Genomic DNA, 14807 nt, shown 5'->3' with positions numbered 1-14807 from the left:
CAATTATGACAGCAAAGTGAGAGTGGTAGTGGTGGTGTGTTTGGGCTACAAGCTCAGGTGCCTATTACGATAGGGTAGTTATTTTCGGGCTATACTAATCAGTAATCGCATTAACCTACACCCCTAATAGTATTAGGAACCGTCCCTCTCTTACTCTACCTATCTGAGCCACTGAGAGGTCAGAACCTGATTGCAAAAATATTTTCTTATTTATTTACTGGTGGTGATGGATAATAATGGATTGGCTTTTTCAGGCAGAAATAATTAAAAAGCAAGTTGCAGAAGCCAGAATTTCCCATCTGGATTCTGAGACGCACAGAAAAGCAAAGGAAAGAGAAAGAAAAAACCTTTTCTTTATTTATTGTTTTCTTTAATCAGAGGTTGCTAACCTACCTGCAGGTCAGTAAGTAGTCACGTCACGGCTTCAGAGGGAGGAAAAAGCACGTTGGTTATGTTGTGCATGATTTTGGTTTCATCTCATATTTTCCATTATTGTACATATGATGTCGATTTTCGTTTCCTTTGACTCCCCTAATTACTTAACTGTCTCTAAAGCAACAAGACAAAAAAAGGCCACGAAGACAAAGCTACGAAGGAGAGTGTTTTTCTTAGAACACTAATGGGTGTATTGCATGCATATCACATATTGATATTGTATACGGTACTGTAAGTGAAAACAAAGATAATAGACTAATAATCCTACTCATAAAAATTTTGTATATTTAAAAACTTATAAATTATATAATTTAAAATTTATCAGAATTTATTTTATTTTTTTACATGTTATCTCATTTTTTGATGTCCTCGATTATTGTGTCAGATAATTAAAATATAGCATAATAAAAGCAAACACTCCCTAAAAACTTTTATATAATACATTATTTAGTTGTTTAATTTGTATTAAAGTTTAGACATATTTTTGTATTCGTAATTTTGACTGAACATTACCATTGTGTATTTATCACTTAGCATTTATCATTATTATAGGCTAATTATAACTATTCTACTCTAATTACAAAACCAAAATATTTTTGGATAAAAAATACTATGCACACATAAAATATTAGTTATTAAATTAATTTTCATATATTTATATATAAATATATATATATTGCTTAACTCATTTAATATGTATTTTATATTTTTATACATATTTTATAACTGTAATTATTTTTGCGACTAAGTTTTTTATGTACATTATTATTGTTGCTCTTATGTATACTGCTAGATTGATAAGTATAAACAAAAAATACGTATGCTACTAATTTATTGTATATACCGGAGATGGGAGAGAGAAAAGGAGAGAAAATATAGGGGGAGAAGGAGAAAGAAGAGGTATGGCAATGGGGTATGACGAGTGCGATAAGATGATGAAGATGATGATTTAGCAGGAAACTTCTTTACTCTTTCCCAGGTACGGCCACTGCCTGTCCAAGAACGTAACCATGTGTGTGTATATAATGTATGTATTTGTATGTGGACTAATTAGTGGTTGTGATGGTGCCACTGCATCACATCCCATACACACTAGTTACTCTGATCTTCAATTTGCCAGCAAAAGAAAAGAAATATTGTTACATGCCACTGCACATCATCATATTTGGCCCTGTCATCATGTGTCCTCTCACTGCTATTTAATTTTCCTTTCTCCATTTATAAATACAAACGGATGGATTTTTATTTTTTGGGTGTGAGGTATTTCGCTGAGGTATTTCGCTTTCATGACTTTATGATGGATTAATGGCGGATTCACCTTTCAAAACGGCATAACGACGCAAGACACGCTTCCTAGCGTTGCGTTTGATCAAAAATTAAATCTCACTTCTCTCTCAACATAACTAATGCTACCTCATTCCTTACTAATTCAAACAAACAAATGCAAAAACTCAGCTTTCCTTTAATATATATATTTGATTCTTGCAATACTAAATCACTAATATTCTATTTTATGCAAACTTTACCTTCAACCCTTATTATTGTTATTGTAAATTAAAATAAGGATATTGTTTATATTTTTATTATGTTATATTATATTATAATGAGGTAAGGCTTATCACGCTTAGAAGTAAGGCTCTGAATCATCATTTGATTTATTATTATTATTATTATTATTATTATTATTATTATTATTATTATTGTTGATGTTGTTGTTGTTGTTGTTGAAAGCAAGCAAAAACATGTGAGTGTGACCACATAAGAGGGTGAGGAAAATGCGCTACGGTCAACGATTTTGATTCTGTATCTCTAGGACCACACAATATGAAACTGCATCTCTAGAGAATTCCTGTGATGCAATGTTACTTTGCTGTATGAAGATGATATTTATTGATCCCTTTCTGTGCAACACAGGTAACTATAGTTTCATGTCCATTTATTTATTAGTCACCCATCAAGCTAATAACAAGTACAAACATCCATTTTGACTCAATAATCTATCCTCCATCACATATATAAAATGCATTTATCTATTCTGGTTTTATTTTTGGGGTTTTTCTCTTGTGTTTTTTTTTTTTTTGGTTGGGAGGGGGAGGGGGGGGGGGGGGGGGCGCCTGTATGTATTATTATTGTAAGAAGGTTGCTGAAATTGGGAAGCACTGCGTGTGTAATTAATCAATTGAATATCTGTCTAGTATCGAGCACAAAATGTTTAGAAATAAGAAGTGACGTCTATTTTAATTGCACCCCCACCTAGCTTCCACTAACTATAATTATATTGTTAACAAGTTAAACTTATCAAATTGAACATTTATGAACATGATTGATACAAACCAAACTTCCACGTGGCTTTAATTTTTAGATGCTCTTTTTTTCCAGTATATAATCTAAATAAAAATACAAAAACTTCCTCCTTTGAAATTACATGTATCGTGCATGTTCATGAATGTGATGCCGAGATAGATGAAGGCGTACCTAGTTCAATAACAACTTCAAAAAAAAAAAAAAAAAAAAAAAAAAAAAAAAAACAACAACAACAACAACAACAACAACAACAACAATAATAATAATAATAATAATGTCATTGATTCAATTAAATCCGACAAATGATACTTAGGAGGAGAAATTTGTTATTGTTAAATCCTTCAAAACTTTCATGAACTTAATATTATGTTTCGAGCACATTATCTCAAATAGCAACTAGCTATAACAGGTGCTACCTCTTATACTAATGCAATTCTAATAAATGTCGAGAAAATAAAATCATACCTTTACCGAAAGTTGTAATACTGGTCTAATGGTAATAGTTTCTTCAACCAACCATTTTCATGTATTTTTTCTTGAAGTGGTAATTTATATTAAATTACTGAGTTTCTACAAAAAGGAAATTCGTGTACAAGCATATTGAGTTGGGAAATGTAACCAAACGAAGAGAGGACAAAGAAACCGAAAGAGAAATAGAAAAACTATGAAGCGTTGCTAGTCCAATATAAGTAGTAGTACTGTAGTAATGTCCATCAATATACAGAAAATGCTTGTCCTTTAATTCACAAAGATCCTTCATATATAACTTAAAAAACATTTTAACCAGGCCCAATGCTTAAATAATATATCCACTAACATCAATCTTTATTCTCGTTCATAAAAATATTGAACAAAGAACCAAAGTTCAAGATATTGCTACCTTAAATACACCCCTTCGGTACACACACCAAAATCTACCACCACTGTTAAATATTCCGAAGTTACACCAATAATAATAATAATAAAAAGCCAAGAGATGGGATGAGGAGTGCCAAAAACAGTGATCAGTTTGAAGATGCAAGACATTATTTGCAGGCACAGAAGAAAATCTGGCACGAGAGAGAGACTTACCTGAAGAATTTGTGGCACATCGTCCTAAGTCTTCATCAGTGAGATTTTGCCAATATGTCTCCCATATTAAACTTGTGTCAGCTTGAACATATTATTTTTCCTCCTAATAATTAATAAATACATTAATAATTAAGATTGACCATCCTAATCATCATTCATTAGTCCCTATACACAAAAACCCTCAGGAGTTAGTTCTTTGCTTACATAATGCGATGGAATGAAATTAAACCATCTCAGATTAAAAAAAAAAAGGAAATAAGAAGAAGTCTGTGAAATCTTAATCGGTGCCTCTTACGAGGGAGTTGATTAACCTACTCATTTTGATTTGGTTTATTAACCTTTAAGCTGTAGTTGTCCCACAAAGTTCCTCCCTCACAACTCATCAAGAATGGGAAACAGTTCTCAGCTTGATGAACTGATGCATTAGCGTTGGAATTCGAAGGTGATTGTTGTTGCCGCCTTTGATCATTGTTGATATCACAATATCCACCACCACTTTGGTTGTTGTTGTTGTTGTTATATAGAGAAGAAGAAGAAGAATAATGGTCATTGTTATTGTTTTCAATGTAAAAACAAGAACTACTACTTCGTACTGAGTTTGAGTTATTCTCCTTCCGCTTCTTCTTGTTGTTTTCTTTGCTGATTGTTTCCCATTTCTCTCTCAACTTTACTGGACTCCTTTCATACCCAAAACATGCCATTTTTGTTGCTATCTGTTCCCAGAAAGCCTCTTCTGAACAACCATCACCACCATGCCTAAACCTTGTTTCCATCATCTCAGCTCTCAACTGTACAAGCCTTGATATCTCACATTCTTGCCAGTTTTCATCATCTTCGTTATGGTCCTTATTTTGCATTGCGGAACCAGTTATTATCCCATCATGATGATGATGATGAGACTTTACCTGATCAGTTCCTGTCAGCTTGTGCAAGGCCTCCATTAAAGCAGCATCCCTTGCTTCAATCCATGCTCTCTCTTTGGCCCAAAACTTGTGCTCCCTCTCCAACCTGGCTGCCTCTTGTCTCCTCCACTCTTCCTCTCTCAGAACCCTCTCTTTCTCCTTCTGTTCCAGCGTCTTCATAAGCTTGTCAAGCCACTCTTCTTGCTTCTGCACAAGCTTCCTCATTTGCAAGTCAATGAAGTCTTTTATCTTTACCTTCCAGCTCTTGCTCCCTCCTCTCTTCTTCCTCCTCTTCTCCATGGACTCATCGTTCCCTTTCACTCCCCCAGTGCTATTGTGATCATCATCATCCGAAGAAGAGGTTTCAAACTCAGTGGAGTTGGTGAGGCTTAGGCTGTTCTGGGAACCAAGAAGCAGCATTTCTTGGTTATTCATCTGATGTTGGGAATTGAAAGCATGAGGATTGTTTTGGTAATGGAGGGTGTTGCTACCACCAAAATTGGTTTCTTGTGCTGAGGCAGCGTTGCTGTTGTTACTGTTGTTTTCACCGTATAAGGCTTCGAGTTGGCGAAAGAATCGGTAATGCTTCCCGTCTTGTCTTCCAGCTTTTCCTTCCTTTGTCTTCTTGTAATACTTGTACAGATTCTCAAACTTCTCCCTGCACTTTTTCCCACTCCTTTGGTATCCATGCTCTTCAGACATGATCCTGAAGAACAAGAATAGCAAGAAGAAGAAAAAAAAATAGGCCAATAATAATAAAAAAATAAAGAAAACAAGTCTGAGTATTGATGAGGTCATTGCATAGTGTATGACACATAGCCCTAGTAATCGGAGAGCATTGAATAATAATAACAATTAATAACAACGCCATGTTATGCCATTCATATTGATGGCTAGTTATAGCAAAATCACAACTACGAAAGTTAGTTTCGAAGGAAGAGCCTCCGCTTCATGTCATTTCACAATGACAGAATTAGAATTGGGATTAGTATAGGTGGCAATCCAAATGCACCCAAAAGTCCAATGAATTTTTGATAAATAATAAGAAAAAAAGGGAAATTAACACGCATACACTTAAAAGAGGGTACAATTTTTCAAAAAGGAAAAGGGGACAGTGGTAGAATCGTACTAATCTTGGTATATAAACGTAAATGTATCTCAAGTACGCCATCAATAATCGATAAAATTCAGTAGAGAAGATAGAGATCATGACGACGACTACTACTACTAACACTAATACTACTTTATGTGTATAGTCTTTTCCCATCAATGAAAGAGAACCTTCACACAAATTTTGCAAACTGCTACAAATGTAGAAACCACACTCATCCCAAAATCAAAACCATAGCTTCTCTTCTCGTTACTGTCTTGTATAATTTGAATTATTAAATTATTAAACCCAATATATATATATATATATATATAATGAAAGAAGCAATTATCATTAGAAGAAGAAGTTGAAAAAGAAGTAAAATTGATACCTAGAAACTTCATCCCAGAGGGGACCTTTCTGATTAGCTTCTTTGAATTTGGGGTCAAGGCGAGATCTGATCTCAAGAAGAGTAAGAGTCTCTTGTCTAGGCCATCTTCCAGTGGATGCGTCTCCACCTAAGCATCCTGCAGCCTCAGCGCCGCCCAACCCACTAAGAGGAGGAGTTGAAGCGCTTGTGGTTGTGGTGGGAGTAGTGACAGTGGCAACACCTATGCTGCTTGTGTTATTATTGCTGGCGTCAGCAAAGTCGTGGAGACAGCGAGGCATTAAGTCAGCTACTTGGCGCCCAAACATCATCAGCTCGTAGTGCTGCTGCTGATGCGCAGCCGCGAGGTTTGGGTGGCCCGGGAAGAGCTCCGCCGTGGGCTGTGGCGGTATGGAAGTAGGAAAATGTGTTGAACGGGGTCCGTTGTTACTCACAAGCTGCCTCAGATCAGTGATGCCGCCATACTGTTGGTGTTGATGATGATGATCCTCCATTTCCATTGGGAGAAGAAGGAATATTGAAGAGGTTTATTATTTCGTTTTTTGACGGTAAAAAAAAGTTAACGAAAAAATTATAAGATGATGAAGTTGAAAGAAAGAGAGAGAGAGAGAGAGAGAGAGAGAGGAGAGGAGAAGAAGAAGAAGAAGAAGGAGGAAGAGGGAGGAATTATGCGGCAGAGTCGGATCCTGTCGTCCACGAAAAAGCTTAAATTTTAAGCGCAGGACAATGGTCCCATCTCTCTCTCTCTCTCTGTACAATATGGTGTATGCGTGTGGTATTGTATTCAGATCAACACATATACATTCTCTCTCTTTACTTAGTGTAACGAAAAATGGTATTTAGTGTGTTATTGTTATTGTTATGTTATCCCCCCCCCCCCCCCCCCCTTCTCTCTCTCTCTCTTCTCTCAGACTTTAGCTTTTTCAAGAACAATGCTGCTTCGTTCTGTGTCTTTGTTCAGTACAGTGTGTAGGAGGGGGTTGGAGTGTTTGGGAGGAAGGGCCTAAGCCCTAACTACTCACAAAAAAAAAAAAAAAGTATAGAATATGATGTTTTACTTCGACGAATGAAATAAAGACATTTGGCATAAAGCGTGAGGAGGAATGGAAGACAGCCGGGTTTGTCTTGCTGACGCGTGTAATAGTGTCTTACATTAGGCCTTTTTGACTTTTGCTAATCATTCAATGGTAACACCTCACAAATTTAATTAGTAGTAAATAAACTACTACTAAGTACTAATACACTCCATGGATTTAGTTTCTAGCTCTCTCCCTCTCTCTCATACATTCTGAATTTGAACTTCCACTTTGGTTGGTTTTAGGAATTGAATTACTCCTACATTTATAGCAACAAATAATTGAAGAAATCTAATCTTAATTACAGTACTATAGCTAGCTAGTTTATTAGTATAATATTATGGATGTAACTTTTCGAAATAAGGTCCCCAACCGTCCTTTTTCTGGGACTCTGTTACACACTTACATTATCAATTGAGAGCCTTAAGGTTCAGCTCAGCTTCATTTCAGCGGAATCATGTGCATCGATCGTCTTCATGCCATGCTTTTTTAGAGTTCTTCCGTAAAGTTGGAAATAACTTAGCTTCAGTACTAATAACTAGCTATTTACCATATATCAGAATCAGGACGTCTAAGTTATTAACATTCTCATCAAGTCAAATTTTAATTCGAAACAGTGAACTAGTTACTAACACTCTAAATGGGGCGAAATATATAAAAAAAAGGGGTCATTAGCATTATTGGAGAAAGAATGGTCAATTGGTCAAAGTTCGACCATTTTTGAAATTGGAATCATTAAAAAAGGGGACTTAGGACCGCAATAAATCATATAAAGAAAAGCTAACGAGTTCATGCTGATCTCCATTATACTCTTTGTTTGCTAATAGCATCTAGGTTCTACAATCTTATTTTCTTTTGTGAAAATAAACTGAGCTTGGAATTTTCAACTACTATAATGACATGCTAGAGAGAGGGTTTTCTGCTCAATTATTGTTTAAGAACCTTATCATGATATTTATTCTAGATTAGACGTCATTGAGATTAGATTAGTGAGGAGATAATAATGATTTAACTTTATTATAGTTGACATTTTTCTCAAAGAAAAAATTTTGTATGTCGATACAAAAGAAGCAGGAACAACAACAATAATAATAATGAAGGAAAGATATTCATTTTGAGAGTTTCTTGGAGAAAAACGTGTTGCTACTTGCACTAAAAGGCTAATAGAAAATATTTGTAAAGTGTGTATGAGCTTTTTATCAATTCAATATTTTCTTCATTATATGTTTGTGACAGTAAGACATAGCTAAATCTTCCAATAATTACCTAAATGAATTGCCGTTCAGTAGTGAGTTTTGGATCCCGTTAGGCCCTCGTTACCACTAACACTAAAACTTAATTAATTTGCAAATTTAGCATTTGTCAATTTGGATTTGAATAAATGTGGTTTTGTAAAATTGTTTCGATGAAAAGAAAATTAAATATAAAGTAATTTATGTATAAAAATCTTTATCTTAAAACACTACAAAATATATATATATATATGGTCTTGGTGAAAAACTGTGACCATAATTAGTGAAAGGATGATCATAGGTCTATAGTTACGGTTTTTTATTTAGAGTCATGGTTTTTGAACTGTGACCTATTCTATTATGGTCATAGACATATGGTCACGGTTCTTTTTATCTATGGTCACGGTTTCTATAGTCACTATTGCAATGATCAAATTCTGCACTTTAGGTCACGTTTTTTTACTGTAACCATAGGTTACTCTATGGTCAAACGTAAAAATCGTTACCATAACTTACTCTATGGTCACCCCTTTATTAAAACCGTGACCATAGTCTAATCTATGGTCACGGTTTTAGCATGACCATAGCTTATCTATGGTTACCTTTTTATAAAACTGTGACCATAGCTTATTCTATGGTCACCCATGTTTTATACCATGACCATAGCCTAATCTATGGTAACTGTTTTAGCGTGACCATAGGTATCTTTGGTCACTCTACTTTTAAACCATGACCATAGCCTCTGTATGGTCACCCTACTTTAAAACCGTGACCATAGCTTATAAATGGTTATCCCCCTTTAAAATTGTGACCATAGTAGCCGTGACCATAGCTTACCTATGCACACCCTCTTTTATAACCGTGACCATAGCTTGTCTATGGTCATCCCCTTTAAAACCGTGACCATAGCCTTATCTCCGGTCACGATTTTTACTGTAACCATAGCTTATCTATGGTCACCCTTCTTTAAAATCGTGACCATAGCCTTATCTTTGGTCACGATTTTTACCGTGATGATAGCTTATCTAATAAATTTCAATATTTTTTAAACTAATAAATTTTAGAATTTTACCATTTCATAATAATTTTTTCATTTTTATCATTAAAACTTCACAAAGTAAATGATTTCTAATTAACTTGTAAGTTCTAATCTAGTAATCAGCAACAATACTGATGGCAGAATAAACAAAATTTTGAAGAATAAGGATAAGTTGTGATTAAAGTAACTACAAACAATTCTATGGTCATGGTGAAACTAGTAAAAAGGGTGACCATAGTCTATGGTCACGATTTTTTCACCGTGGCCATAGACCTATGGTAACGATTTTTTATCTCTGGTCACGGTTTCTATAGTCATGGTTGCAGTGATCAAATTCTGGCACTTTAGAACACATTTTTTTATCGTGACCATAGATTACTCTATGGTCACGCGTAAAAAACGTGACCATAGTGTACTCTATGGTCACTCCTTTATTAAAATCATGACCATAGCCTACTTTATGGTCACAGTTTTAGCATGACCATAGCCTATTTATAGTCACCTTTTTGTAAAACCGTGACCACGTGACCATAGCTTACCCTATGGTCACCCATATTTTATACTGTGACCATACTCTACTTTAAAACCATGACCATATCTTAGTCTATGGTCACCCTTTTGTGAAAATCGTGACCATTGCCTTATCTATGGTCACGATTATCTATGGTCACCCTATTTTAAAATCATGACCATAACTTTTCTATGGTCACGATTTATACTATGACCATAGCTTATCTATGGTCACCCCTTTTTAAAACTGTGACCATAGCTTGTCTATGGTCAACTCCCGTTAAAACCATGACTATAGTCTAATCTATGGTCACAATTTCTACCGTGACCAAAGCTTATCTATGGTCACCCTTCTTTAAAACCATGACCATAGCCTTTTCTATTGTCACGATTTTTATCGTGACCATAGCTTATCTAACAAAATTCAATATTTTTTAAACTAAAAAAATTTAGAGCTCTCTTTTTTGTGTGTGTTAAATAAAGACACTATTAATATATACAAGTAAATTAAACTTGTGATATTGAATTACCCAAATTCTCTTATGCAGTTACCGGGCAACAAGTACTTGTACTTATCTGCATTGTTCAACAAATACGCCAGAAGATGCATGACCGAGTAGGAACGAAGGATCGGCCCTATCTTCCGATGATCTCCCTGAATGTGTACTCTTCCAGAAGCATGTCGAACAAGTCAGCGCCTCTGCATATAACATCCTGAATCCTTTCAGGGCACAAGTAACGAAAGAAGCGCACCCGATTAGTATGGTTGTAAGCTTTCACCTTGAATATGAATTCGCTGATATGTCAAAAACAGAAGCTGCAATTCCAGCCTATTTAACACCCCGTTAACCTAAGCCTTACCTCTAGCCGTAAAGCAAAAGATAACAAAGTGCCAAGATATTTTTAAGGCTTAAAATATATAATATATATCCAAGATTATATAACTAGAAGCCCGATGAATGAATAAAAGCTCAAAGTTGTATAAAGCAGAATTTCGAAACTTGAAGCACTGACACACGATAACTAAACGTGTAGGTACGAACAGAACAAGACATAATACATATAAAACCTTATAGATAACTCCAGGATACACACGGTAATAATTAGAGAAAACAAGATATGTATATATAAGTATGATGTACCAAAAAGAGGACTAGTCACAGCCTGCGGAGTTTAGGCCGACTAGTCAAACTGAAATACAAAAGAGTTTTTGGAAATTTAAAATAGCTTATACAACTTATCTTTCAAATCAAACCTCTAAAGCAATAAAGTCTAGAATAAAAAGATGAGAGAATACTACAACAAAAGTAAAGTAAAATAAAGCATAAGAATGACCATCCTCCGCGCTGTCACCATATCCGTAAACTCACCGAGGTGGGTTACAACTTACATTTGAAATGCAACAACAATATATGGTATGATAACCAAAGGTTCTCAGTATGGTAACAGTGTCCAATATATAAGATGTAAGGTTTTGGGATGACAAAGGCAATCCTAGAACTTCACACTGATATAGATATAGAAGCTTAACGAAAAATAAATAAATTAAACCATAAACTATAAACAAGGTTATCTAAACTTAGAGGATATATATATATATATATAGCAGGTAATTCAATTAGCATTTAGGCATGTTATTCAAATAGGTATAACTCAAGTAATCAAAGCAAGCAAGCATATAGAAGATGCATATGATGAATGTCTATCCTATTTGGCTCGTGATGTCACTTGTCGGTTCAAAATGCCAACTTGACACATTTGGTGATGTTGCCTTTCTGCCACGACTAGGGATATAGTGCCCTGCTCACTCTTATTTTATCTTGCGCCTCGCGAGTTATAGTGCCCGACACACTCTTTCGGGTTATAGTGCCCGAGTTTACTCTGGCAGCAGAAAGGTTATGTGAGCGGGAGACATCCACAACCCTCACATCTCAACGTAGGCATGAGACTGCCTCGGCCCCTACGCTGGCACTGCTACCTCAGACAAGCGGGAGACTGCCACAGTCCTTGCCCGAGGCGCATAGCGACTTACAAAAAGAATGCATGTCATGTGAGCGGGAGACTGCCACAGCCCTTACATTTGAACATAGGCAGGAGACTGCCACAGACCCTACGATGAAGAACAATGCATGTCATAATCACATAATCCATCTCAGAGGCCACTGCTCATAGCACACTTTCGTTCATATTCATTCCATTAACTATAGACTTTGATTTTCAGGTTCCAATCTCATCATCCATTATCAATCCTCAAGTTCCTCAAATACGACATAATCATTCTAAATCTTAAAGTCTCGATAAATAGATACCTCACCACACCACATTCACTAATCTCATCCATAAACCTTCCAAAGTCTAAGTCACCGGCTCTAAACTCATACAGAAATTCACTAAATTAAGTTACTAACTCATCTTTAATAGTATTAAAATCTAATTTCTAGATAGTACTCTTAAACAGCATTTGGAGGAAGTTTGAAAAGTTAGAGAATCCTTAAGAACAAAAATTTTTTTTTTCAGCAAAATAGGATGTATACGTACGCATGCCAAATGTATGTGTACGCATACATAAAATTTTGCCCATCTCGCGTACGCATACAAGAGTTCGCGTATGCATAGGTACCAAACAGAATGGCACGCTCGCGCATGGGGGATTCACGTACGCATACCCCTCAACAATTGCAAAATTTTGTAAAGTTGCAGAAATCAGTTTTTAACACCAAACTTTAAACATTCATAACTTCCTGTACAAAAATCCACTTTCATCAAACTTTACATCAATTTAAAGATGTTTGAATGAACTTTAATTTAAGACAAATTTCTACTAATTCAAAAACTGAGGCTCAAGTTATGATCCGTCAAAGTTCATCAAAAACTGGTTTTACACAAAACATCAAAGTTCTCTAGTTTCCAAATTCCATAATCAAACCAAACCAAACCAAAACATACCCAAAACCAACACAAAGCCTCATACAAACATTTCTCAACCATCTCCCATCATTCACTATTAAAACCATTTAACTCTCACTAACTTACTTATATTTTTATCAACCTCCTCGCTTCCTCAACTCAATCAAAATCAAAGCTCACCATCACCACCAATTGTTAACAACACAACCACGATATTCCATACTCATTATCATCATTAACATTCATAATCCAACATAAACAATCACCATCCCAGTCCAGCAAAATCATCACAAACATCAATAATAATCAAATATCATCAACACCAATAATTCTCCAACAATCACCATCACCCACAAAAATCAATAACCACTAGCAATTAACATCAATCCATCATCAAATTAGAATCCACCACAATCATACCTTAATATATACTTTTTTCTCAATCTCCATCATCATGCATATACCACAAATATAGCTAAAAAAAATCACATATCCAATTCAATCCTATCCTATGGTTCACTAGCCTAAGTTTCCAAAAATATTACATATTATATAAAGGAAACCAAAACCATACCTTGACCGATTCATAAAATGCACCAAACACCAAACGAAGCCACTAAGCTCGATCCAAAAGCCTCAAACCAACTCCAACAAACACCAAAACTTAATCTAACATCTTACAACATACCAACATCAAACCTAGGGTTAACAAAAATAACTAAACAAAAGGGTTTAGTAAAACCTTACCTTACAAAATGGCATAAGGGGAAAAATTCAACAATTATTTGCTACTAGATATCACCTAAACAAGCAAAATCACAAAACACACTAAAAAACCAAACCCAAAAATGTAGAATTATTAGGGCTGGAAACCGGAGTTTTAGTTTTAATTTCTTACCAACAAAGCTAGCTAGAAACGAAGACCTCGATGAGAGCTTCGCATGGCCGCAAACGGCTTGTGAATCGAAACTCTGTAGCTCAAGTTATGGTCACCGAAAGTGGAGGATGAATAGTGACAAAACTCTTTGCTCTCTTCTCTCTCAAAGCTACGCCCACTTTTCTTATTTTGGGGGGTGGAATGAGCTGATTTGGCTCATTAATGGGTTCATATATGTTGGGCCTTGGGCTCAGTCTAACCCGTTAGTGTTTTAGGTTCGTTTGGCCTACTTTGGGCCAAAACCTTTAAGATTGTTTTTAATTCTAAATTATTTTTATCCTTTCAAAAAAATAAATAAATATTCAAAATCTTATTTTACTAAAATATGCAGTACCAGACAGACTAGAGCCGGTACTACCGGCTTAAGCTCTGGTACGCATTTTTACAAAAATCTTTCGCAAAAGATACATTTTCCAATTCAGAAAAATTTATTGAATTCAAATTTCACCTTTTTAGTTTCAAAATATTATTTCTGTATTTTCGAATCTATTCCGTGCTGTTAAAGTTATTATTTTATTAAAACGATTTTATATGAAAAACTCTGGTTCTTACAGCCTACATCCGACAACAACAACTCACCCTGTCTATAGTGTGCATACTTGGTCTTTCCAGGCACAAACCTATGAATGGAAGCATTCTAACTCTTCTTTTCCACAAAGAACTCATAAGAGTGACATAAAAATGGTTATTAGATATAACAACATCAACTACAAAAGTAAGTACAAAAATCTAGCCAAAATCATCAATAAAGGTTACACATTTTATCGTAGTAGCTCTTTTTGTAAAGATCCCATTGACTTGTAGATCCATTGATGAAGGTGGAATGGGGAAGGCCAAAGGCAAAGTGCCTGAAAAGTATAATTGAAGAACAACCTAAATAGTTTCTTTTAAATGAAAGAGAAGAAATAATAAAGAT

At 35.2% G+C, this 14807-nt stretch overlaps 1 protein-coding gene and 1 long non-coding RNA gene across 2 annotated transcripts; one reads left to right on the top strand and one right to left on the bottom strand.

The window, feature by feature from the left end:
• Nucleotides 1-1096: 1096 nt before the first annotated feature.
• Nucleotides 1097-2477, top strand: LOC140173354 (uncharacterized). Its single transcript, XR_011861975.1, has 2 exons — nt 1097-1414; nt 2167-2477. It is a non-coding gene; the product is annotated as an uncharacterized lncRNA (long non-coding RNA).
• A 1068-nt stretch (nt 2478-3545) lies between these two features.
• LOC112696648 (trihelix transcription factor PTL) lies at nt 3546-7209 on the bottom strand. Its single transcript, XM_025749477.3, has 2 exons — nt 6194-7209; nt 3546-5418 (listed from the first exon to the last, which is right to left on the bottom strand). Exons 1-2 carry the CDS (start codon nt 6688-6690, stop codon nt 4122-4124), a joined length of 1794 nt encoding a protein of 597 aa, XP_025605262.1. The 5' UTR covers nt 6691-7209; the 3' UTR covers nt 3546-4121.
• Nucleotides 7210-14807: the final 7598 nt, after the last annotated feature.

The sequence above is a fragment of the Arachis hypogaea genome, chromosome 6, assembly GCF_003086295.3.
Source record: "Arachis hypogaea cultivar Tifrunner chromosome 6, arahy.Tifrunner.gnm2.J5K5, whole genome shotgun sequence".
Lineage (NCBI taxonomy): Eukaryota > Viridiplantae > Streptophyta > Magnoliopsida > Fabales > Fabaceae > Arachis > Arachis hypogaea.
Note: the sequence above shows the minus strand (reverse complement) of the source record. Positions and strands in the feature narration are given on the sequence as shown.